The sequence below is a fragment of the Strix uralensis genome, chromosome 5, assembly GCF_047716275.1.
Source record: "Strix uralensis isolate ZFMK-TIS-50842 chromosome 5, bStrUra1, whole genome shotgun sequence".
In the NCBI taxonomy this organism is placed as follows: Eukaryota; Metazoa; Chordata; class Aves; order Strigiformes; family Strigidae; genus Strix; species Strix uralensis.
In genome coordinates, this window is record NC_133976.1 from 54,208,045 (window position 1) to 54,234,519 (window position 26,475).

Below are 26,475 nucleotides of genomic sequence, written 5' to 3' on the forward strand. Positions count from 1 at the left end.
CTGAGAGAACCTTAGTCTTAACTGTACTTATCATATAGCCAGTGCTTGCTGGAATGAACTGTAGGCATAAATCCCTGAAAACAGTACTCCCTTGGGAGTGCTAGTGTCCAGTGACAGCCTCACAGCATCATTTTCCCACTGATCTCTTCAGAAACCTGTCATACCACATGTGTTTGGCTACCAGGTGAATTGGCAAGGGAAAGAACGCATGAGAGACCCTTTATTAATTACATTTTAAAGAGAAGGATAAAGAGTTTCAGTTTCCTTAATATAAGCTTGAGTTTGAATATACCTTTTAAAATTTTTTCTCTTAAACTGGGGGAAAGAGAGGGAATTTTACTCTTGGTAATTTCAGGGCCAGCAGCTGTCACCTTTCTCCTAGAGAGGACTCTGTTTGCTGCCCAATGCCTCTCTTCTCTGGAGTAGGAGGCACAGCTTGTGTCTGTGTGTATTCACTCTCAATCAGTGCAAATATGTAGAAAAGGATGGAGAGCATATACCATGTGGCAGACGTGATCTTGCTTACCATGAGTGATGCTGCCAGCTGTCCCCTCTGGCTGAAATCTGCCTCAATACCACTGCCAGATCAACTCACCCCCACTGGATATGTTTGGCAATGCAAAACAGGGAATTATTACCCTTGCTGTGTAGGTGGGATGTTGAAACAGAACAGCTTGGATCCATTCCACTTTACTTTAAATTCCTTTGCTGGGTAAGTGGGTATGTAGTGGTTCAAGGTCCCCTTTCTGTCAGTGGCAAAAGATCAGCATTTTCAGATGCAGTGCAGCCCATCCAGGATGTGATTCACCATCTACAGGTACCAATTTCTTCCCCTTGTGCACAAAAGGTGCATGAATCTACTAGTTTTAAAGTTAAGGGCTTCAGTTTCATGCCTAAAGCTTTATGAGATGAGTCCAAATCAAAATGAAGCAGTTCGTTACTGTGGCAGATCCAGGAACTGAACTTTAATGTCCCCAAATCCCTGTGATGCTGTAATTTATAGCTCTTCTGCTTCTTCAGTACTCACTTCCCCTAAAAAGTATAAAGAGTAACAGAAAGAAGTCTTGGAATGATATCTAGACCTCTTGGGTGGAAAATAAAAGAAGACTGTGTGTCATAAAAATGTACATGTGCAAGAAATGTGTTATAATCATCAACAAGGTACTATCACCCCACAGCCAGAGTATTAATGAGCATCTCAAGTCTCTGTGCTGATGGACAAGCTGGGATTCACAATGTTTTAACACAGCCTGTGTTTGGAGAGTTTTGCAAAGAAAGAATTGTTAATGAGTAATCCTTGTCCATTAGGGCACTGAGCCAATGAGCCCAAGCTTTGATTCATTGTGTTATCACTACAGGCTTCTGCTAAACCTAAAAAAAAAAAAAACAAAAACAAAAATGTTCCTCTGTGAGAATCGTTAGGATACTGAACTGAGCGCAGAACTGTCTTACATCCTGCCATCCGCAATCTTCCAGAAAAGAACAGTAAGTAATAATTCCTTCAACTGATAGATCTTGCTGTTGTATAGTAAAAAAGCAATTTTCTCACCTGAATTATTTAGTAGTTGTTAATGGATTTTTGACATTAAAAAAAATAATTTTTAAAGCTAGTATTTTATTGAAGAATAATATAAGGAGAAGTAATTGCATCTGCAAAATTGGTGCAACTGCAGGAATTCCCCTTGGGAAAAAGGTTAAATTCATGAAAAATAATGACAGTGTTGGAATTTGTCTATAGAAATCTGGCTTCTGTGTCTGTGTGTCACTGCAAAATAAAGCATAACTTTGATACCGAGTCTTTCCTGCAATAACACTATCTAGATAATTATGTGCATCAGGTTTAAAATTGTATTGGTTTGTTAATTTTTTATCCTTTTAGGAACAGAAAATGTTTTAAATGTGATTAATGGGAGAACAGAGGACAATCCAGAAAGGGAAGTTATAACTGTTTTATGTAATGTCTTTGACAGTTTTGTGTGCATCTTCCGAAGTCCAGGACTTCGACATTTATTTCACATAACTAGCACAAGCAAAAGGGGGTTTCACATTTCAAGCAATTACTATTTGAATCCATTGCCAGTTTTTAAGAAAATGTCAGTTTATTCTGAGTGTTCCTGCTAGGCATTTATCTTCAGAAAACCATGATTGTGGTAGGACACATTTGGGGTTTGTTATTTTTATTGCTATATTGCTATTGCTTGTGTTACAGAGAACCTAGAGATCCCAAACTAGATTGGGATCCTTCTAGGCTTGATGTGAGTCCAAAAACAGGTTAAGAAAGGAGGGTTTGCAGTTTTATCAGGTGAGACATTAAAAAGATACTGGAGAAAGGAGGACATGGAGAAATGGTGTTCAGCAGGTCATCCCAGGGACAGCCAGAAGCTGGCCCCCCCACTCTTTGAAGTTAATTGCCTACCTACAGAAATGCCATTAACACTTCTAGTAGAGTTTTCAGTTCTGCTTCTGACTGACTTAAAGATATTTATTTCTGCTTCAGAATTAAGCTGTAAGAATATCCTACAATTTTTCTGTGTCCTGTGTCTCTTTGCTGCTCTGATTTTAAATGTCATATTAAAAAATCTAAACAGTAAATTTCAAACAAACAGAATAACACCAGTTCTGTCTCTGGTTCTCAGACTTACTTATATCGTTGCTTGTATTTTGCATCAGCTGCCCATGGTGCCATGCATGCCAAAATGATCTGGCAGCAAAAGGCTAGAAACAAGGAGCATAAATCTTCCTAATGCTTTCATGTCTCTTTGATACACTTTAAAACAAACAAGCAAACAAATAAAAAAGCCTCTCAAAGAAGTGAAACACTACATTAAATATTCTACAAAAAGGCTATGAGGCCAGATCAAAAGCCTGTGAACTAGACAGGAATCTTCCCATTGATGTTAACAGTGTTTGGATCAGGCCATACATTAATGATGTTACTGAAATTTCTGTTTGAGCACTTGTCAGCCAGATGTGTAAAGATAGGACAATAGTACAGGACAGAAGGAGGGAAATGTACCTCACTACTATTTGTGTAAAATTTTGCCAGTGCTTTGATATATCTTCCTTTACTGAGTAATTAAAATAGATTCAATCATTCTTCTTCTGAAGGTAAAATGCAAATAGACTATCATGGAGCTTTGCTGATGATCAAACATATTTTTACTTTACCTGAAAGCATGGGGCTACAATGCTTTTGTCTTTCAGTGGGCCTTGTTGATTTTAACTTTAATTATTTCATTAAGAGGCTTGGCTTTGCTTAGCTTACACAGAAGCCAGGGGAATCTTTACTATTGATCATAGTAGGGTCAGAGGTAGTCCACCCGTAAGTTCCACAAGTCTGAAACCCACACCCACATGCATATGTGTATGTATATAGATTTGTATACTCTCATGAAAATTTATCCTGTAAGAAAGCTGAATAAATGTGCATTCACATACATACAGTGAAAGAACAAGCCACATATATAATAATGTACATCTCAATTTTTTCAGTTAAACATAATACAGAAACATGCATTGATTGACTGTTCTGAAGTATGCTAAAGGATACATGTAATAAAATTTTATGTAATTCAGAGCTCTTAATACACAGTTGATCAAAATAACCTCAAGCAATTAGGCATATATTTTACTTTATACATACTGATCTCTGTTTTTCTTTGCTGTATATTTTTGGCTTATGAAAATAATTTCAAAAGGTGATGGAGTAAATAGGTTTATTAATGAGTTTAATTACTTGGGGAAAAAAAGGTTTGTAACTTATCCCATGCTTCTTAATTTCTATTGACGGCCTTTTATTTTGGAGAGCAATACTGATTTCCCATGCACCTATTGCCTTTATTTCAGCTTTTACCTATCTATCTGATGTATATTTTTGTTACACCTCAGGATGGAGTATCAGTCAAGTTGGCTAAGGTAGTCTAGATTCATCTTGATAGCAGTAGCTAAAAGATACACTTCATATAAGGAAAGAAGCATGAGGTGGAAATATCTATGAAAGTTTAGTCATAACAAAGATGCCTGTGACTATCATGAAGCATTGCGCTATTATGTGGTTTTGGTGCATAAAGAAATCTGAATTAAGAGAGTAGTTACTGATCCCAGTTTGTGTAGATGAACTTGTTGTGGAAGCTGGGATGACATAGCTTTATGTTACCAGCCAAATAAAAACACCTCAGACCCTCTATCTTTGGCAGGAATACTTCTGCCAAAAGATTCTGTGCATAGGTGCTGCACATGGCACCCTTTGTCACCCAGCTGTGTTGCTAGCAATTTGGGTGCCTCTGTGTGTCTGCTGGGTGTGACTATCCCACTGGCCAGAGCAATGCTTCTGCTCCATGGGGGTTGCAGCCAGCTAGGAACACAGCTGTTTAACCACAGCAGCAGCGTAGAAGGATTAGGCTGAGAAAAGGTTAATAATGGGGTGCGTGTTGTGGAACTGGCTCTTTGAAAGTGGAGTCCACCCCTGGGTCTGTGATGCCTTGCGACACTGACTTACGGTGACCTATGCTATTTCCCAGAACTGACCAATGTGTGGATTAAGTGGTGCTTAAATACTCTCTATTGTGTACCTGGTGTACACAAGCTGGAAATCAGTAGCTGCTTCTTTTAAATACTGGTGAAATTAATTGGGTAAGTCTAATACAGGATAGATGGGTCACAGCAGGCTGGAATCAGGGGTAAATTAAAGAAAAATGTCAATCAGTATTTAATGAAGAGTTTGATGCTCAGGAAAACTTACAGTAGCAAATCTACATGTAATAGAAAATTTCCATTTCACCTTTTTAATGGTGATCGTGTCTTGTGCCTTGCAGAAATCCCCAGAAGATAGGATTAATTTCTTCCATGAAATCCAGTAAATGGTCTACATCAGCTGAATATATTAAAGAAAATGAAGTATTAAAAAAGGTGGGAACTGTAAAATCATCATGAACATTTGACTCAAACTGAATCTATCCAGATCAAAATTAATGTGGCAGGAGGGGTAGAGTTACAAAGCCTGTAACCTCCTAGCATACTGGGAGGCTATGACAAATATATCCTCAAGTTTCTTACTATACACAAGGCAGTATTAATAACACCAGGGTGGGGTGTTTTTTTTTTTTTGTGTATGTAAAGAATAATAGATTATAAGAAGTCTGTCTTGAGGTTAAAGAGTGACATTATCTAATGACATGTTAAAAAATAGAATAGTCTCAAAGAAACAAGAAAAGTTTATAGACATTTCAAAGAGACTGTAAAAACACAGACACTATGTTAGCACTTACAAATATAGCTTGCTTGCTTTCTCCTTAATTTGCAGCATGGACTAGACAGATGGAGGATATATATTTTACAAGCTAAGAAGCTATGCATTGAAAATCTGACTGTATACTGGCAGTCTAATAAAATACTTTAAAATGGATGTCATCTTGGGACTGTTTTTAAAGTATTTTGATATAACATCCAACATTCCATAAGAAGCTAAGTTCTAGGCTCTGTATGAACATATAGAAATTCACAGTCTCAGTGGTGACGTGTTAACTGTTGCAGTATTAGCTCCTCATATAGGGTCTGAGGAGGAAACATGAGAAGTAGTAGTAGTGATGAAACATAATCTTCAAGTCTGGCTGCAGGGAGAGCTAGTCCTGCAACGAACTGCAAGGGTTGCATGCCCGTGGGTTGTAAGAAAGCTACTGAAGGGTTTGGACATAAGGAGGGAGTAGAGATGGCCTGTCTCCTCTGGTCTTCAGCAAGAAAATCCAGAGAAACATTCAGGAGCCCTCTGAAGATGCCTCATTTTGATGTTCCTCTTACTGACCATTGTAAGGGTCCTGACTGTGCTGCCGTCTTCTCCCATTGCAGAAACCTTGTAACAGGCTGTAAGAGGAACCCCCTCCTCAGGGTCTGTCATGGGCAGTTCATGGTAAATCTGTCAGGAATTGTAAGACTTTTGCAGCCATGTGGGCAGCCCCAGCTTGTGAGTCCAGCAGGTACTTTCCCCAGCAAATGTGGTGGCGAGGCAGTAAAATGGCTGGAAGCAAACGTGGGCCTACTGGGGTGGCTGGGCTGGTTGCCAAGCCCCATCCCAAGATATGTGAAGTTTTTTTGCTATTGCAAAACAGTGTTTCCATGCTAGATTTGAGACTGTGTGTTTACATGATATTTGCCACAAGAACCCAATCTGGTCTGCGGTACAAGTAGCTTTTGACATTTCTGAGTAAACTGTTCAAATTATCTGTGGGCAGACATTTAAAATACATCTGTCTAATTAGAGGGCCTTTGTTTATGTTAAGAAAGAACCTAATGAATCCTTATGGACAAATCTGAATGTAATTACACAGTGTGCTTGCCACTCTCACAAGCTACTTCCCAGTCTGCTCAGCACTGGGGCCTCCTGCTGCATGCACGTTTTTGACAGATGACTTCACTTCTGCTTGAGAAGCATGCTGAGCCCTCGCTGGGAAGCAGACTGGGCTATAACTCTCAAACGCCTTCAGTGAGTGGAAACACAGTCCCTGGGATAGTCTCATGGGAATAAACCAAATAAAGAATTAAGACTATAAACCAAAGCAAAACAGATGTCTGTCAACTTTATGCAGAATCCTCTTGGTGTCTGCATAGACCCCTGAGACATCTTCTTGTTGGAGCTATATGTTCTCCTGTTGCTGATGATCCTGTCTCAAATGCAACCTTGACTTGCCCTGTCCCACCCACATGAGCCAGACCTGTGCAAGGGAGCCTCTTGCACGCCTTCCTCCTGGATGTGGTGCTGCTCTAGTTATAGCCTCTGTCTGAGTAGGAGGCAATGGCAGGTCTCTTGACTCTTATTTAATAGCCTAGCAGTTGGAGTGGGAAAGAAAAGACCTGGGTAGAGTGCTACTGTCAACCTCAGGTGACGAACGCTGGTCCATCTGACCTGCTAGGAAAGTACGCTAGTGAGAGGGCACAAACATCTCCCCACCTCCCCAGGTGAGAGTTATACAGCTGCTTGAGACCACAGAGGGAGCTGGTGGGCGAGCCTAGTTATTAGACTAAGACTTTGCTTTCTGTTTTTGCCACTGTTTATCTTGTTCAGACAGTAATTACTGAAGGCAAGATAAAGAGCCAGTCACTGAAAATTAAACTCAAGTTTCCTGGCTTGATTCTTCTGACCTAATCATAAACTTACAGTTTTTCAGTAAACGAGAACAATAAAATTATGAAAGAGTGTTGAAAAAATAATGCAAACAACTGGTATTCCCTGGAAGGGGGGCTGGGTAACATGACCTCAGCAGGTCAGGCCAGATCTTCAGTCTGAACATATGAATAAGGTTGAGCATAAACTGCCATTAGTTTTAAATGAACAGCAGAAGGATGGCAAATATACCACAGCAAGGAAAAAACCAACAAACTAGATGCAGCATTTTATTTAAAAGCTGACTTAGGTGTTGTGGCTTCAAGCCAACATTTGTTACAGTAAATATTGAAACAAACTCCTGAATCCTGCCTTACAATGGGTACACAAAAATTAGTTATCTTGTTTTAAATATTCTTTTTGGTTTATATCTTTCAGGATCTCCTTTCAACCTATTTCTTAATTAGCATATTCCTCCTGAACTGACGAATAAATGGGATCTGAAATGAATTTAATAGGACATCACCAGCTAGCCACTGCTGATGGATTTTCTCTTGCTGAAGGTCCTCACTTGTTTGGTAAGTCACCAAATTAGGTTAAAATAGCAAGCTATCCTTTACTCAGAAACCTAGAAGAAAATGCACTGATATCTCAAGTCAAGGATGTGTGTTTGACATGTGCCAACCTTCTTGAATCTTCAATACCTATGGAAAGAATAAAAAATAATGGATCTGTGGTGTTAATGTAACCCTGCACACTATTGCTGTCATCACTGCTCATAGCAGAGGTTGTAGGTTGTTTTTATAACACTATTCTAATACCTGAAACCATTCAGCAAAGACAGACCTTTGTATGTAGGCTGGATGTTATCTTCATGTGAGTATTTTAAATCAAGCTGAGCAGATATATTTTCAGTTAATTTGTAATAAAATTATACTGCAATGTATTTGCATTGCCATATTATGCCAATTTATGAAATTAATTTCACCTAAATTAAAACCATTGTCTTATTGAGACAAATAAAAACTTATGCTATTAATTTCAATGCACAAGAAAAGTTATAATGCAAGCTGAAAAATTCTCCTTGCTCCAGTTCCATTTTTCAAGACTTTTTCAAGGCTAAGCATGGGTTTGTTAATGAATGAAGAATTCTTGATCAATATTTTATAAGCATGAGGAAGCTGTCTTCTGTTATATGTATTGCTAAGAAAAAAAAAAAAAAAGAGAATAGTACATTTTTTAGCCTTTCTTTTGGCAGCAGAGGGGGACCTTTGTTGAGTAACATGATACATTCAGGGCCCCACACAATACAGACCCCCACAGAAAGCTGTAACACTTCAGAAGTTTCCAGTTCAAATAAGATGAGAATTCTCTCTTTGAGTGCTGGAAAAATTGAAAACATTTCCGTTTCATCTATCTGAAACAAGAATAGTGGCCATGCATGGAGGGACTCTGATGTGGAGACACTCCTGCTGCAGAGCTCTTAGAAGCTGGGAACATCTCTCTAAATCAGACCAATTCCAGTGTTCTGGGCCCATACAGCTAAACTGAAGCACTATCTCTAATGATAAACAAAACCCATTGAATTACTGTGTTACTGTTTTTTCCTTTAAATGTGTTGGCTTTTGGTAGGTAAAATGTTTTTGCAGTTGTTAAAAAAGTATGTGTAAATAGCTAAACCACTTCCTTGCTACCTGTTAATTCCAATGTCAGGCCATGATATACAAAGAGGAGAAAGATGTTCAAATCTAGAGTGCCAAATTTTATATCCAGTAATCCCTTTAAAAGACCTGCATAACTGAACTATTTCAGATTTTTGTCAAGAAGATTTTACCCCTGACGTCTACTTGTTCACTAATTATTTCATTATTTTTAAAGAGTAATGATCAGATAGCTTCAAAATACCAGGAAGCATGTTAATGTAAAATACTTTCCCTCCACATCGAAATCTTACTCGGAAATTGTGAGGACTTTAGAATAGGGATTGTGTTTCCCATTATAGGTATGCAGAGCTTAGCAGAGATTTAATTCAAGCTGACATTTCTGTAACAGAAAGAAATAATGTATTAAGGGGTTGAATCAGAGGTCCCATTAGGAAGGAGACTTAGCACTCCTGCTGTGTTTCATTTAAGCTGACTTCTGTTTTGTATGGCCACTTGGTCCTGTTTTGCGGGATGTCACTCAAGTCTCAGAAGTGAATTCTTTACAAATTTGGTGTCTTTTGCTTTTATAGCTGGAAAAAAAAAACCCCAAACATTAGAAATATTATGCAATTGAGTCCACAGAGAAAGATACTTGTTCTGAAAATATAAGTCCATCTCTTCAAAATGTTTGTAGGAAATGGTTTTTGCCTCTCAATTTTATATTTGTAAACTACCTGCATTTTTTTTGACATTCAGTTTTGGCAGGTAGAGACTTGTGAATCCAAGGAAACAAGAAGAAAGCTTTCATTTTAAATGACCCTTAGCATATACATTTCTCCCAGGATTTCTCACACACTACAGCTCTGATAGAATACAAGTGAGAAATTGCTGGTTTACAAACATCAGCTGTTACACAAAACAGTCTCCTTTTTCAAAGATGCATACCCACATTCTGTTAAAAACCTTGGAAATATATTATCTTTTCATTATGCTTCACTCAGTCCACAGGGAGAGTGTTCTTAGACTTTTGAAAACAAATCTAAGTGCATCTCCAAACATTAGCTACAGGTCTCTCAAATGTTGTCAATCATGAGTTGCTTGTGCTGTGAGCCTCATCACCATGGTAATTCCAGGGCAATTCTACATACTCACCCTCAAGATTTCTAGGATTCATAGCAGGTTTCAGAAGAGCATAAAGAAAAAAAGGTTTTCTACCTTTCAGCAGTTATACCTTGCTGAAATTTATGTTGCTATTTTAACAGTGTATGTCTAAGGTAAAGTATCTCTTTGTCTTTGGAGTTGGTGTGTTTTAACTGTAGTTTTTCACTTCTGTAGTTATGAGTCCCTGGAAAAAAGGACTCAAAGTGCAAATGAGGAAGGACCTTTAACCTAGCAGAACTGAGGGTCCTTCCCTTCCACCCTGTCTTCCTGGAAAACTGCTTCTATTTTTCTACCTCACTACTTGGGTAATTTAGAAACATCCTAGATCTCTTTACAGAAAATATCATTTTGAAGAAGTAGCCAAAATGATATCATCAAATGATAAATGAAACAGTATCATAAAATGATATATCCTCTATAGCATCTGCATGCAAAATCAACTTTTTCTTCCTTCTAGCTCTGGTTTTCCCAGTGATGTAAAGGGTCTCTTGATGACAAGAAATCTCAGAGGTGCAAAGGTTTCCATGGAACATATCCTGTTAAGATACTTCTCTTTCTCAGTCAAATCTTGTTTTTATTTCACAAGACCCACTGAATTGAACAGGGCCAGCTATGTGAGGATTGGTCCAATTTCATATCCTGAACTAAGAAAAAGTGACACACCTACCAAATTGCATTTTTGAACCCCTGTGATTTTAGGCTGAAATCCTGGTCTCCTTTAAAGACTTTGGGTCACTTCAGAGACATGAATTTATTCTGTGGACACTTCTACCATGATAGACATAGACTGATCTGAGCTCCTCTGCTTTGCTCCAAATTGACTGGACACAAGCTGTGACCTAGAAGATGCTGAGGTGCATTAGCAGAGCACTATGCTGAAGCTGACAAGCCTTGCTCTATGGCTTGGCAATTCAGTTGGGATGGCAAGACTGTTGCAAAAAGATATTTGATAACATCTTTCAGTTGCCTTTGAAAGGTTTTCATACGGGGACCAATACATGTGTTAAATACCTGTATCTCCATTATCTTCTTTCTTCCAATGGTTATCACATGCCCTTTTTACAAGGGCAAGAACTAATTTTCAGATGCTAAAAATGTCTTCTTCATATTTTAAATGTTGACAGTAAGATTATATTTTTGTATGGCATCTGAAATATATACAGCATTTGACTCAAACTGTCATTTATATGATAAGTAAGTAGCAGGCCTTTAAAGGAATAGTCCCATTCTATTTTCTGTAAAAGCACCTTATATAGGAGTTATCAATATGCAAGATATTGTGTGAAACTTCAGCTATCAGAGATGGAATTATTTCTAAGAACCTGGAAAGAGAAGCCAGTAGTATTGTATGTTTAATTTGAATAAAGACCCATTTTAAGTATTTTTTGATGGCCTGACAATGTTTTCTTGTCATGTGACATCAAAATACAACAAGACAAGAAATGCCATCCTCATTGTACATGTCCCTAGCTGAGAAAGAAGTTTTTGGGTGAATGAGCACTCTTAAAAGCTTTATTGAAATGGACAAGGAAGAATAAACAGAAAATGACATGTAACAAAGGGGAAAAGAAAGCAATACATCTAAACTTGTCTTAAATATTTAACAATGTAAGAACAATAAAATGCCATTGAAAACTGTTCTAGGCATAGAAAAGCGCCTAAGATGAGCTTAAAAGGCTGATTCCTTTTAGATAAATTTGTATTCGTCCTGGTTATGCTTTTTTTTTTAAAAAAAAAAGGTAGTAGGATCAAGTGTCCAAACTGATTAAACAGCTTCAGGATCATAAGATATGTTAAATAACTGATTGTCTTTAGCACCACCTGACAGATGATGCAACATCTGGCTTCATCCCTGCAGAGAAGATAATTAGGCCTGTAACAGACCCCCAAATCAAAAGGAAACAAACCAACACAAATTTAAACAGAATATCATGTATGTAGCATAATTAAGAGATCCAAACCAAACAGAGTGGCAACCTGAGAAAAAAAAAATTAACAAGGAGGAATGCAGATGAACAGGACTCTGAGGTGACAGTTGCACCACCGAGCAAGGCAAAACCGAACTGCATTTGTGTGATGCTTTCTTTTGTGCATGGGTGAGTCATTTGTGGATCTTAGCCTGGAAAGGAGACTGTTTTGTGAAATAAAGGGAATCTTGCAGTCTGGGGCTTGATCCTCTACCTACTTACTTCCAGGTGTGATCCTCAGACATACTTCTGGTCACAAATGTGATGTTGGGTCTTAGTGGGCTCATCTACAGTGCTAAATGAAAGAGGCTGAAGACTGAAAGAGGAACAGTACCCTTGAATGCCCATCTTGATACTACTCAATTTATCTTGCTCTAGGGCTCTGTTTTGGATTACTTTAGTAGGTGTCTTTAAGAAATGGACTTACTCCAGAGACTGTTCCCAAAAAGGCAGCATGCACAAGACTGCCGTAGATTTGGGTTCTTTTACTCTGCATGGTCCTCTAACACTGTCTCAGTGGGGTTTGTACCTTCATACCTTAGTTGTCATCTAACTTCGTGGTTTCCCAGTAGTGCTGTGGTGGCATCCAACACAGCCCTTGCAATGTTACAGATGCTTTGAACTGAAGTGACATATATTAAACAATACTATCTGAGAGCCACAGGAAGGCTACATGGGCCCAGAAGAGTAAGGTCAGCAACAAAGACTATGTAGTGCAGATGCATCCTGCCCACTCTAGAGAGAGTTAGTTACCCCTAAGCTACATAGCTGAGAATCGATCCTTGATGGTTGGCCCTGGGGCAAGGACATCTTTCTGGCACTCTATCTTGTCATACAGATGTGTCTAGTATGACCTGGGAACTTTGGCCTTTTTTTGATGATACAACATTTCTGTGCTTAAAACACATCTGTTAATCCAGTCAGCTAAAACATGCTTCTTGTGATATTGAAGTAGATAGTCTATTGCACAGAATCACCTGACATTACTAAATATTTATTCATAAAAATTTCATTGTAAAAAAACCACAATAGTTACAAAATTACAATGGCTAGGCTACTTGGAGGCATCCCCTTGAAAGGTAACCAAATTTAATCCAGATAAATCCACACTGGGAAGGGACATTGCTATTGTTTCAGACATTTACAGACAAGTTTCTCTGTAATGAAGTTAATCAGTAAACTATATAACCTGTGGTCTGTGTCACTCCTTTGCTAATCTTAAAGAAAGTTCTCACAGTAAAGAAGTCAACAGGATACAGACAAAGCAGAATTAAGAAGTTTTATTTATACGTAGTCTTTAGGGAGAAAAACAGAAAGAGAGGGAAAGGAGGACTGGGTACCTTAAGGATAGTATTTTTCTTCAAGAAATGGTCAGACTGAAGACAGCCTAAGGTAGGATATTGTCATCTTCTCGCTTGGATGTGTTTGCCATCTAAACTTGCATTCTTCCTTGAAACTGTAGGATGCTAGAAGGTTGTTTAAACCAAGTGATCTTTAAAGATCTGCAAATAATTTATTTGGAATTAAATCAGGATTTCATTAATGGTTATGTTATGATTTCCAAATTACTTAATCCTGAATCTTGTTCTTATTTAAGTTCCTTCATGAAAATCCTACAGAGAGCCAGAGGTTCATATTTTAAACCTGCTTAGATTTTTTTTATTTTCAATTAGATTTATATCAGTGGAACAATAACTTTTACATTAAAATGTGATCTCATTGTAATTTCTGTAATATTCTGAATAGAATCACCTTCAATCTGCACAGAACCTCAGTATAACTCTGCAAACTGAAAACACTTTCTTTAGTTCCTACAAGGAAAATTCCCTTTCACTTCTACAAGTAGTTAAGCCTATGTCAAATATTTTTTCAAGTCTTATGTAAAATATTCTGTGTAAAATTCAAAGGAACAAAAGCAAAACTTTCCAATGAGTTTCATTTGCAAGTGGTACTGTGGAAAATATTTGTAAAATGATGACCACATGCATGTGAAGGTTTCACTTTGATATTAGTAAGTTTTCCAGATTTCTGTAAAATTTTTTTCATTAAAAAAACATTTATTTGCAAAACATAATCTTAAAACATCTGCAGCTGTATCATCACATTTATGTGTGCTTAAGTAGTCTTTTTTTAAAAATGTAAAAGATATGTTTCTAAAAGGAAAAGCAGATATATGTTTCAAAATAGTTAAGACCACACAAACATAAAATATCGCTGTATTCCAGTGAGCTAGTTCTTGATTTCACTTTCACTGCTTATACTACTGCAGCTCCAGCGATTTCAGTAGACTGGCTCATGCTTTACAGTGGCATGAGACCAGCTCATCTCAGGCTTCTACTCATACATATCTGGACAAAAGCATATGTACATTCCAGTTGGCAAGACAAGATTAATTTTCTTTTGCAAAAAGAAAATATTTGGTATAGACTCGCAAGTACTTTACAAAGCCTAATTCCAAAAATCAGGGTGGTTTTCAAACGTCACAGAGGACAGAGCAGTGCACCACATGCCTCTGAAAGCAGAACATCTTCAGCTTTTGTTGGAAGCTGTGGCAGACAGATGCATGGACATTTGTCTTAAACATTTCTTGGTACAGAGGAAACCACAAGCAAGAACGAAACACCAGTTTCCAGCTCTGCAGAGGTAGGACTGAACAATACATTCTGTGGTTTTGAACTAAGCAAGAACCTGTGGTTTTAATGCCTATCAAGAACTAACTACGAAGGTGTAGGGTGCTAGGTTGTTGACCTTGAGAAGGGTCTCAGATGATGTGACCCCAAAAATAGTCTCCCTGTGACCACCTGGGACACACCAAGCCTGTGCTGAACTGGACCACGTCTACCATCACATGACACCATGCCCATCATGCATATGCATGAAGTTTCTTGGAACTGGGCAAAGATCTTGGGACTTGGACTGTATAAAAATGGTATCATCAGAAGCTAGGGAGGGACCCCCAACCACCAAGACACCAAGAATCAAGAGGATCAATGGGATGCCGCTGGATCCACAGATGGTGATATCTTTCTCTGTCTCTCTCTCTCCTCCTTTCTTTCTCTTTAATGAATTATAACTAGATCCAAGTAAAAATGTGTAGCATGGCACCTGTTTATCCAGTTAAATTATCCAGTTAAGTAGTTGCCATTGAGTTATTGTATCTAACCACTTGTATTTTGTATTAATAAATTGTTAAACTGGTTGGCTGATGTTGTTTCACCTCAATTCAGTCCAATGGTATCTTGAACTTGGTTGTAGCTCCCAAGGGGAGGAGGCTCTGCTAAACGGCTCCTTTTGGGCTGCAACAGAAGCCTCGTGCATGCAGAGGGCTGGGGAACACAGACCATGCTTTTTGGATCAGGTCATAGAAATACTTTGTCCCAATAATTTCAAGGCATCCAGTTTCTATTTTGACATCATCATTTGTTTCAATTTTTTAAGATAATGTTTCGGAGTAAAAGGATGTTTCAAAGAAAAAAATGAAACAGTTTCATTTTGAAATCATCTTTATGGAACACCTCCACAGTTTTAAACAATTGTTTTTAGGAATCATTTTAGATCACTAATGCTTTGGAGCACACCATTTCTTGCAGTGTTTCATTCTAGGCTCATTGATGATTTTGTGGGGAGAAAAAAGAATTTGACAACTGTTTTTTGTTCTCCTCTGGATGGAGAATGGTGTCTCACTGAGTCAGCCCAAGTTGGCTGACTTCTAAGGATGAAATACAGATACCCACCAAGCCCTTCAAATAGGTCTACTTAAAAAAACAACCAAATAAACAAGAAAAAACCCCCACCTTTAAGCTAAAGTGTGAAAACCCACATAGTTACAACCCAATTATCTTTAAAAATCAGTCTGGTCTCCATAACTAGTATCTGAGCACTTCCCAGGGTTTTATCTGTAAACCTGTTTTACAGGAAACTGTTCTCTCAGTCTCTTTCAACCCTGACTGTTCTTCCCTTTCCTTTCTGTTGCTCTGAGCACAGACTCAGTTGAGCCTAGTTGTTTAACTATGTGCCTGACACAGAAGGAAAAAGGAGATACAGGCTGATTGTTTTTTTTCCCCCATTTAACTTCATACATTATGACTCAGATTTTTTTTTGTTTCCTTCAGGAGCAGAATTCATGATGGTGAACATTTTTCTAAATATATCTGTAACTCAAATGGATCTACAGTGGTTTAAATAAACACCCAACATTGTCTCAGGATGTACTGCAGTTCTTTAGTAGTCCTGAGTTTTTTAACAAGCCCCATTTTTTTTTTTTTTTTGCTGTGGAAGGAGTGTTGCCTTCTCTTCGTGCTCTTTCAGAGGCCCAAGCAGTTCAGGAGGCTGGTATAGAGCTATTGTGGAATTTCCTGTGAATGGCATAAAAAAAATCAAGTTTCTTCCTTTTCATTTTGGGATGGTCCCACTTTCCTTTAGCAAACTCAATCAACTAAGTAATTACTAACTATCAAATGATAACTTACATCTCCATGGTGAACAGAGTCCTTTCCAAAGAGAGACTGAATGATTTATGTGATGATTGTGTATCTCAGAATTAACACCAGTTTTTGTACCTAAAGTACCTTGACCATTCTTAATGAGCAGCAGTCTCAAGAAGTGGTAAATGTAATTAAAGACAAACCACTCATCAAACCTATACCGAACAATAAAGGTCAGCTTCAAATCATTGCTGTCCTCACCTTTCACATGTTTTGTCACTGCTGCAGCTGGCAGCTATCAGTGACAGTTTGTATTTGATGCATGAAGCTGTAACTTCATCTCCAGGCTCTTCCATAGAGTTCCCAGCTGCCTGTATTTTGTCTCAGGTCTCTGTGTATCTATGCTGTGTTTATTTAAAGGGCATAAACTTGGGTTTGGGAAGTGCCTTCTACTATTCTGCTTCTGCTAGTGTAGTACTCAGGGCCCTGGTCTTTTCTGGAGCAACTAAATGCAACCATAATTAAACTAAACAAAGTAATAATAATATATACTAAAAATAATTATATATTATAAATAGATAAAGATAGATATATTTATATATTAAATATGTATTGTAAAATATTGTTATTAACAATAATATTGATATAATAATACCTAATAAATAATAATAAATGGTAACATTATTCTCATTTGGGTTTGTGTCACATTTTTCCAGATGTACATCTTGCTGCTTATTCTTGAACTGGGACCTCAGCATTTGCTGTTGGCAAAGATGTGCTGTGGACAATTCAGCAATCACACAAATCCAAAACACTTGTATGGCTTCTGCAGCACTGTAAAGTAGGAAGGGCAGAAGGCTGCAGAGCAAGAGCATGAGACCTTGAAGGTGAAAAAGTAGGTGAAATGAAAAGGTTGGTTTCTGGCACTAATTGAAGTGAGACAAAGGAGAGGGAAGAATCCCCTACTATAGATTTTAATTATTGTTGTCATTACAGATATTCCCTCTTCTTAACTGTTAGCATTTCTTTATTGTTTCTGATTCCTCAGAAGTGAAGGAGACTTGCCAGGGAACTGACTTTATGTCAGCAAAAATGTTTTTGGAGTGCTTCTGAAGCACTGTTAAGTAACGGTCACCAATGAACATCAATCTATGATTTCTTTGTAAATACTGCTGTTGATTCCAATAAAAGTGGGACTCAGCATCTTCCTGGAAATATGCATTATTTTGCTCAGATTCTCTTCTTAGAACTAGTGAAGGAATTGTGTCAGTGCTTCATGAAACAGAAAGATGTGGCTTTCTCCAACAGAAAATATGAAGTAGTTTGCACATAACTTCTAAATTACTCTTTTCAGCTGTTTGACATGGGCTTGATTTGGATTACATCATCCAGGGACTGCTAGATGTTGTTGTAGTACAGAAAAAAATGAGACTTAAGTTGTTTGCATTTTTAAACATGCAAATGGGCAAAATTAAGGTAGCCTCCAGATACTGTGTTGATCCCAATTGGAAGGGTTGCCATTCCTGGTACCACAGCCAGGTTTGGTTTTGGCTCAGAGGTCAACAGTGCTGGTTTACAGAAGTGCTTCATATGCAAACCACACAACTGCACTGAGTGGCACAGGCTTGTAGGGGCTGGGCACCAGGCTGCAGAGGCTGGCTGGGCAGACACTGAGGCTGGATGGTGAGAAGGTTGCATTTCATGACTTATATTAGGAATATCTTCCCTGTTTCATCATGGTAACTTCACTTTCCCCTTTCAGGCTCTTCTTGAAGGTTTAATTCATGTTTTTAGTCTTCTAATTAAGCCTCACTCTTGTCATCTTTCCCCAGTGCAGTTTCTCCCTGTCATGACATCTTAATTCAGAATTAAATAGAAATTAACATGATGTTTGAGTCTTGATCTAACTTTCACTAATGCCATAGGATTTCTGGCTTTTTTTTGGATTTCTTTTCTTCTGCTGTGAGACCTAACTCAGGTTGTTAGCTTCACTGTGGTGTAGATTACTCTTTCTTGTAAACTGAACATTTATATGATTAGTTGCACAGTATCTTTCAAGATATTTTTACGTAAGTGCCAATGCTGGACATTTCCACCAATAATAAAGGAGTGGCTGAGAATGGTTAAGTTACTTTTAAAATATCTTGTAATGTATTTGTGTAGGACCAGAACCACAGCCAATCTGAGCTCAGATAATGCAATCTTTATGATTATGCCTTGTTTTTGAGATGGATGTCTGGAAGTGAAAACTTCTCTCATAACTGCCGTTTCATGGCAGTAATACAAACCGGTTTTGCATTATTATTTTTCAGGTGTCCTTTCAGAGCCAATGAGTTCTCCAGTGCAAGAGGCAGATGTGTCACCTTACACACAGTACAACAGTGTGCCACTTCCCCAAGTTCAGCCTCAGATTTCATCACCATCTTATTACTCCAACCTAGGCTTCTACCCTCCACAGCATGAGGAATGGTATTCCCCTGGGATGTACGAGCTCAGGAGAATACCTTCAGAGACCTTTTTCACAAGGGAAACAGAGATAATGGATATCCCTGCAGTCAAAAAGCCTAGACTGGGTCACTCCACGGGCAGAGTGAAAGGAGAAGAGCTCTGTGTAGTTTGCGGTGACAAAGCCTCTGGGTACCACTACAATGCTCTTACTTGTGAAGGATGCAAAGGTAGGATGAAGTCAATTACGGAATACAATTCAGCAAATAAGCACAGTGGTTTCTGAATATTCTTTTTCTTCCCTGTTAACTTTATCTGAGTCATTAAGCATTTTAGAGATTTACATCTGGATCTGGTGTACACTATTCTGTATTTTCCCCAAGACAGTTTGGCAGTGTCTTCCACCATTGTCCTGTGATTATAGAGCACCATTGGCCAACCTACAGCTCTTGAGCCATCATTATCTCTTGGTAAACTGAAGAACAGCTTCCCTGTAGGGGTCTGGCAGCCTGGCTCTGCTGTCTTGGAGGCTGCTCATGCTGATCTCTGCCTGTGGGAGGAACCAAACCCATGGAGGCTCCTGGGAGTTCAGTGCTAGGTTGGCCTAGAAATCAGCTGCAAACCCAGACCAAATGTCTCCTTTTGGGTGCATTGAAAGGAAGGGAAAGCTGTCAGCTCCCACCTGCAGGCTGTTCCCAGAGAATCTCTTTCCCCCAGCTCCCAAAGGATATGGTGGGTGTCTTCAGGTTTGTGAAATGAAAGGATTTCTAAGTCTAGATTTTCTTCTAGAGGTAGCCCCTATCCCTAGGGAGGGAGCTTCTTCAGGAAACAGATGGTATCTATAGGATAAATATCTTGTTTCTTAGGAGAATAGTATTCACAAGTTGGTGTCAAGATAAATGGGATATAGAAAATCATTGCCATTATTGGAATCATGATTGCCAGATATTTTAGCAGAGAGGGACAAAAGCTTATGCTGATGGAATAACTATTGATAACATCTTTATTGATGATCTAGACGAGGGGATCGAGTGCACCCTCAGTAAGTTTGCAGATGACACCAAGTTGGGTGGGAGTGTTGATCTGCTCGAGGGTAGGGAGGCTCTGCAGAGAGATCTGGACAGGCTGGAGCAATGGGCTAAGGCCAACTGTATGAGCTTCAATAAGGCCAAATGCCGGGTGCTGCACTTCGGCCACAACAACCCCCAGCAGCGCTACAGGCTTGGGGAGGAGTGGCTGGAGAGCTGCCAGTCAGAGAGGGACCTGGGGGTGTTGATTGACAGCCAGCTGAACATGAGCCAGCAGTGTGCCCAGGTGGCCAAGAAGGCCAATGGTATTCTGGCTTGTATCAGAAATAGCATGGCCAGCAGGGACAGGGAAGTGATCTTACCCCTGTACTCGGCACTGGTGAGGCCGCCCCTCGATTACTGTGTTCAGTTTTGGGCCCCTCACTACAAAAAGGACATTGAATTACTCGAGCGTGTCCAGAGAAGGGCAATGAAGCTGGTGCAGGGTCTGGAGCACATGTCGTACGAGGAGCGGCTGAGGGAACTGGGGTTGTTTAGTCTGGAGAAGAGGAGGCTGAGAGGAGACCTCATCGTCCTCTACAACTACCTGAAAGGAGGTTGCAGAGAGCTGGGGATGAGTCTCTTTAACCAAGTAACAAGTGATAGCACAAGAGGTATAAAGAAAAATAATGCCCCTAATTTTCATTATATTCTGTGAATAAACATTTAATTAAAATTTCTATTCTATGCATAAAGGCTAAAGCATGGACATTACTGAAGCACTAAAATATCTTAATGTGGAGCTCACTGTCACTGAGAGTGGTCTTTGAACTAATTTGGGGGTTTTGCTTTATGTGTTACAAATCCACTTCTGAGGGTACAACAGACCACACTCTAAACATGAATACAGTCAAGGGTCATTTAGTATCTCTCAATAACTCCAATAAAGAAGAGATTAATTTCTTTCTGGTCTCAGTGTGAATAGTCTCAAAGTCAAAACATATGAATTTACTCATATGAATGCTGTCATTATAAAACAGATTAAACTCAATTTTAATATGAAGATTTGAAGTAAGGATACATTTACTCTGTTAGTAAGCTATTCCTACTGTTTAGTAACTTCATTATTAAATGTCTTAGCCATTTTTCAGACTTACTATTACAAAGTATGAAACTTGTAAAGAATGTTTCTAGGAGAGAGGGTAAAACCACCAGGTAAATACACAGACTAAAACCCATGGTGAATGGAAATAAGTGTTCATCTCTCCACTGATTCAGTTTGAATCACTCTAACCATGATTTTACTGCTTTATTGGGATAATTTATTTATGTTTTTGTTCTCTTTCGTGACTGCAACATCAATTACAAAGAATAGTACCCTTGATCAAACATAGTAAAAGCGGAATAATTTAAAGATAATGCATTTTGTTTCTACAATAAACTTTAGAGGTGGTTAAAGTACCAGCTGATTCAGTAAAAAGATGTGCTGAGGTTGGTAATTCTGTTTGACAAGGTGAAGAGGATACTATGTTTTTTAAACCTCTGATCATTCTTGTGTATATGTGGAATTTTTCACACGGGTATACTTACCCTCAAAGCATGGTGACCAAAATTGGGCTTGGTACTTCAGTTGTGCTCTTATTAGTACAGTAGAACTATCTCATGTGTCTCGCATTCAAGTATGACATTAGCCATTCTTTTTGGCAACTGTTAATTCATGCTCAGTGTGTGTTCAAAATATGCAGATCCCTTTCTGCAGGACTGGTTCTCACCTTGCAGCACTCCTGCTCCATTGATGCCATGGACATTCTTATGCAAAGTGGGAGGCTTTGCACATATTTTTATGGGATTCAATCCTCTGTGATGAATATGTTAATATTTTTTTCATTCTTTTCTTGGGTAATGCATTCAGCAATGCCCTCCATTCTTTTTGTTTTTCTTTCTTGGGCAGAAGGAACAATATTTAGATCTTATTTATCATCCCTCATGAGAATATTAATCTAAAGATATGGACAAGACTCTACACTTCTATATATATTTTTCAATACATTACCATCCATTAACAAATAAATATTATTTCATTAATATTTTACATATTATGCAAAAGCAGATTAAACAGAACATTTACTTTCATACAATATACACTTCAGAAAATGCTGCCTTGATTAACAATAATAGCATCACTGTTGTGGTTCATAAAGAATAAGGCAGTTCAGGCATTGTTACAGTATAGGGACCAATATACCATCCTTTAAAGTCTGCTGCTGTAGAGGGCATTTCTGAGACAAATTTTGCAGACAGACATCAAACACTTTTTGGTATAGCCTCAGCCTGTATAGTGATACTGGGTTTTAAGGGCCATTTTCAGATGTTACAGAACAAGTGTGACATAGTATCACATTTGTTCAATGAAGCCACAGAGTAAGTTATGCTGAGAGAAAAACTAGTTGTGAACTCCCTCTGCGCAGCTTGGCAGTGTGTTGATAATGCTTGATGTCTCTCACACCAGACTGAGAATACTTCTTGCAAAGAAGGGTCCCACTTTAATCTTCTCCTCAGACTAACACCCACCACGTGGGCATGGCGGGAAGGAATGCCGGAGCATGTCTTGATAGTCTCACAGAGAGGAGTAGGCACTTTGTTAGCAATTGTGAACTTCAAATACTTTTAAATTGAAAAACCCAACACAGTTGGCCATCAGGATGGCAAACAGATATTTACAAAGGTTTCATCTACACTTTTAACATCTGTTCTCCTTCAACTTTCATAATTTCCATAAGAAAAATCAGCATCAGTAACACTAGAGCAACTCTAGCCATAATTAATCATATTCATGACAAGCTAAGAGAACAAAGCAAATTCAACATTTCCAGCCAACATGAGCTTTTTGTAATTTGGCAAGATCGGATAAAAGACTGTGCCAGAAAACCCTTCAGCTTTTGAGGCTACCCCTTCATTAGTTTAACAGATGCCATTTGTGATTTACCTCTGAATTTTTGTAAAACTCCTCCTGGTACAGAAGGTCATACATAAAATATTTTAGGCAGTTTAAGTTCATTTTGAATTATTAGTGAATAATATATGTAGAAATTCCATTCATACCAAAAAGCTAATTTCAAAATTAATTATGAAGAAGTCTGTTCAAGAAGACAATGATTCAAGAGTCACTTCGTGATAAAACTGAAGCAAGAGTAAGGTTAAAACTACTTTTTGCCAGAAAAATTATTTCACTTTTCATTTCATATCTTTTCACTTTTTCAAAAACTTTGTTATCTAAAGAAAATATTTGATTGCTTGAATCTTGTTGGTTCCTAGCTTTTGTATCCATATTGTTGCATTCTTCTTTCACATTCTTACATACTTTGAAAAATTCATTTACTAAAGTTCTTTTTCTTTGCTCCTCCATGAAAAAACAAATGCATACCTTGTGGGTAGGGCAAGTGATAAAGTCATCAATCAGACTTAGAATGTCATAAATATTTGTGCAGAGATTTTCAATGTTTACTACTAACTAATATGCCATTATTGGCAAATATGAATTACAGGATTTAAATTTAACAAATAAAATTAATAAATGATGTAAAGCAGATGCAGTTGCTTTTAACTGACACTGAGAACCTACAGCTTAAATCCAAGCCTTTTTCTCCCTTCCCTCATCAGTAAATGGTAATGTAATAAACACCATGTGAATGATGAATAAAAATAATGCCTGGGGCTGCTGGATGTTCTAAGTAATCTGCATTTCAAAAGAGACTGATGCCAATCAACTGTATTTATCTGAAAAGCAGCCAATAAAACAGCATGGAAGAGATATCAAGCAGGAATTACAGCAGATTCAGAGAAATGCCAGATTTTTTGTGACCAGATAGTGGAATTGTTTTACTGGTAGCTACACATTGGTGCTTGGAAGAGATTACGAAACTATAAAAACATGGGCCAAAGCTGGGAAATTGTCATCTGACAACGGCAAAATCATCACGTCATCTGTTATCTCACCTAGATTCAGCAGGACAGTATCTTAGCTGAATGCATTCTGAAAACACACAGACAAATCCTGCAATGGACAAAATTCAGATTCACATCTGAGTTTGCCCTGTGCTTTGAGTATGGGAGACTGGATATTATCTGGTGCCTCCCTTAGTGCATCAAAGTGCCAGGTTGGAAAACGATGGTTTTATTGTGCCAGCCAGTGGTGATAAGAAAGCTTTGTGAATATCTCTGCTTCATGTAAATTTACACAGAGCTCTAGTTTGAAGTGCACTATAAATCAGCGATGTGCTAGCAGAAGCTCCCAGGAGTCTATTTCAGAAACCTGCCCTCAGATGCAGAGAAGAACTGATTCCCTCTATAGCTGATGCTAAATAGTCTCTGCCATATGAAGGACAGTCTAAAAAGATTATGATGTGAGTCACACTAAAAATTCAGGACACATTCAAGTCATCACTGGTGGCAAAGACTTTTGTTTTCTGATGACTCTTTTATTCAATTACATTTAATATCTTGAGCACTCCACATTTTACCCACAATGCCAGTCTCAGAGGTGTGCTAGGCAGCAGCCAAGTAAGAGATTTGGACAGGCTGAGGAAAGGTTCTCTCAATTTCTTGGAACAGTTGCTGTTTGCAGTTACCACAGTGCAATTTTGGAGTGAATCCAGTGGCGATACCAGTAGAACTGCCTGCGCAGATGAAATTAGGTGACTACTTAACTCGTCAGATGGACAGCATTTAGTGAATGAGGCTGGAGTGTATTGTAAACAGGCCACATGTACAATAGGCAAATATGATGCAGCTTCCTTATTAAACCTGGGGAAGAACAAGCAGACTAGTATGTGGATCTGCAGCTCACAGGACCTGAGGGAATGGTGATGAGTTACTCAACTCTCTTGCTGCACATCCTGTACCTCAAGAGGCTTAACAGACTCGTAATTTTTTCACTGGCTATTTGTGTGGTATTACCCTACAGCTCTAGTGCTGGTGCTCAACCTGCTTCTGGCAGGTTTCAGACTTGGGTCTGAATTTTTACAACATTCACAGTTCCAGAACCCTACTTTGGGCTAATGTCTAATGTTTGGACCCATGATTTATCATGTTGATTAATTAAATTATATGACTTTGATACTGTTGCCAATACAAATATCAAGAATATAGTCATCCAAGCACTGAAAGAAACTTGCAGTGCAGCAGAACACGTGTCATTCAGAAAACCTAATGGAGATGTAGATGCTCTTCAACTTGATTACTTTGCTTCTTTGAGTGTTTTCTTTTATCTATGTCACTACTGTGTTGTGCAGGGTTCTTCAGAAGAAGCATCACAAAAAATGCAGTATACAAGTGTAAAAATGGAGGCAACTGTGAGATGGACATGTACATGAGGAGAAAATGCCAGGAGTGCCGTCTAAGGAAATGCAAGCAAATGGGCATGTTGGCTGAATGTATGTATACAGGTATTTGCATCATATAGTCAGAGTGTGCCTCAAATTCTGTATTTGTTTACTTAGGCTGGTTTTAATGATAAAGCTATAAAAGATGTCATCTTTAATGCACAGGTGGAAGGTGCATTAAAGATGATGCCGTGCCTATGCATCAAATCCTGTTGAAAAAGACAAATGCACTTAGAAGCACTGGGATTTAGTTGGTGGTCAGAGACACAAGGGTGTAAGAGCTGAGCAAATGGTGAAGGAAGGGCTGCCCTGCACTAAATGACAGACGTTAGCCTTCTTGAGCAAGAAGAAAAAGCAGTCAGGGGAAGCACGTCTATGGGAGACTTCCCAGGAGCGAGGAGTTTGCAGTGTTATGGAAGCCAGAGAAAGAAAGTCCTGGTGCTTCTCTTTGCTACTCTTTCTGGGGCTCTCCCTGTCAAGCTCTTGCTAGCCAAGTCCAAATTTTGGCATTTAAACAATGCCATTTTCAAGAAAAGAGGACTACTGCTAGCAGGAAGTTTCTGTCTGCCAAGTGTATGTTCCCAGACCTCACCCAGCAATCAGGCAAGGCCTGCTAAGGGCTAGCCCTTTTTTATAGTCTCATTAGCTCTTCTCATGGCACTATAGATTTTCCTGCCTTGCATATAGGCACATAGGTAGAACCATCTCCAGAAATGAAGCTGATGAACTTTAATAATGTTTCATATTAAAGCGAATATTCTGTTCAGACTGACAGCTTATACACTTAATTTAGCTTCACATTGGATAACTTAGAACAACAGGGATGTTGGAGAGCAACTTTAAACACATTTAAAATTCCATTTTGAGTAAAATGTTGGCCGATCCATTACTTTTGCAAGCTTGCTCCTGAAAACTGCAAAAATCTGCTCTTCTGCCTTCCATGAACAGGGCTACAATTTATTTTTCTTGACGGTTCCAACCATTTTAGCATACACGTATGTGTGAAACCAATTTAAGTTCATACAGGAAATTAATCTACTTGGAATTTTTAATATAATTCCATCCCTCAATCTGATCAGAAGATGCTATATTAACTGTTGGTTTTGTGAGAAACAATAAGCTCCATCGATATTTGGAATGCATTGCCAGCATAATGTAATTAATCTTGCATTCTGCAAATTGAACAGGCTACAAAGATCCTGAGATATGACATATTCTTGTGCAATATGTAAATATACGAGCAGACAGCACCACTGTGATGACAGCACTCAATGTGTCCCTAAGTGTCAGAGGAAAATAACTCCCCTGTGGTGCTGATCTGAGATCCATTGTTCCAAAATTTTGAGGGTTC

General features: G+C 38.5%; 1 protein-coding gene across 6 annotated transcripts in view; it reads left to right on the plus strand.

The window, feature by feature from the left end:
- The first annotated feature begins 696 nt into the window (after nt 1–696).
- Nucleotides 697–26,475, plus strand: part of NR1H4 (nuclear receptor subfamily 1 group H member 4) — a 42,982-nt gene continuing 17,203 nt past the window's right edge. Inside the window, exons 1-7 of one of the 6 annotated variants that reach the window (XM_074870848.1) lie at nt 731–817; nt 1,359–1,485; nt 4,815–4,908; nt 7,535–7,674; nt 17,008–17,186; nt 18,604–18,966; nt 25,035–25,187. In XM_074870848.1, the coding sequence (XP_074726949.1) occupies nt 18,621–18,966; nt 25,035–25,187 (499 nt within the window). In that variant the 5' untranslated portion in view covers nt 731–817; nt 1,359–1,485; nt 4,815–4,908; ... (1 more) ...; nt 17,008–17,186; nt 18,604–18,620. The other 5 variants (XM_074870844.1, XM_074870843.1, XM_074870847.1 and 2 more) reach the window with 5 other exon arrangements.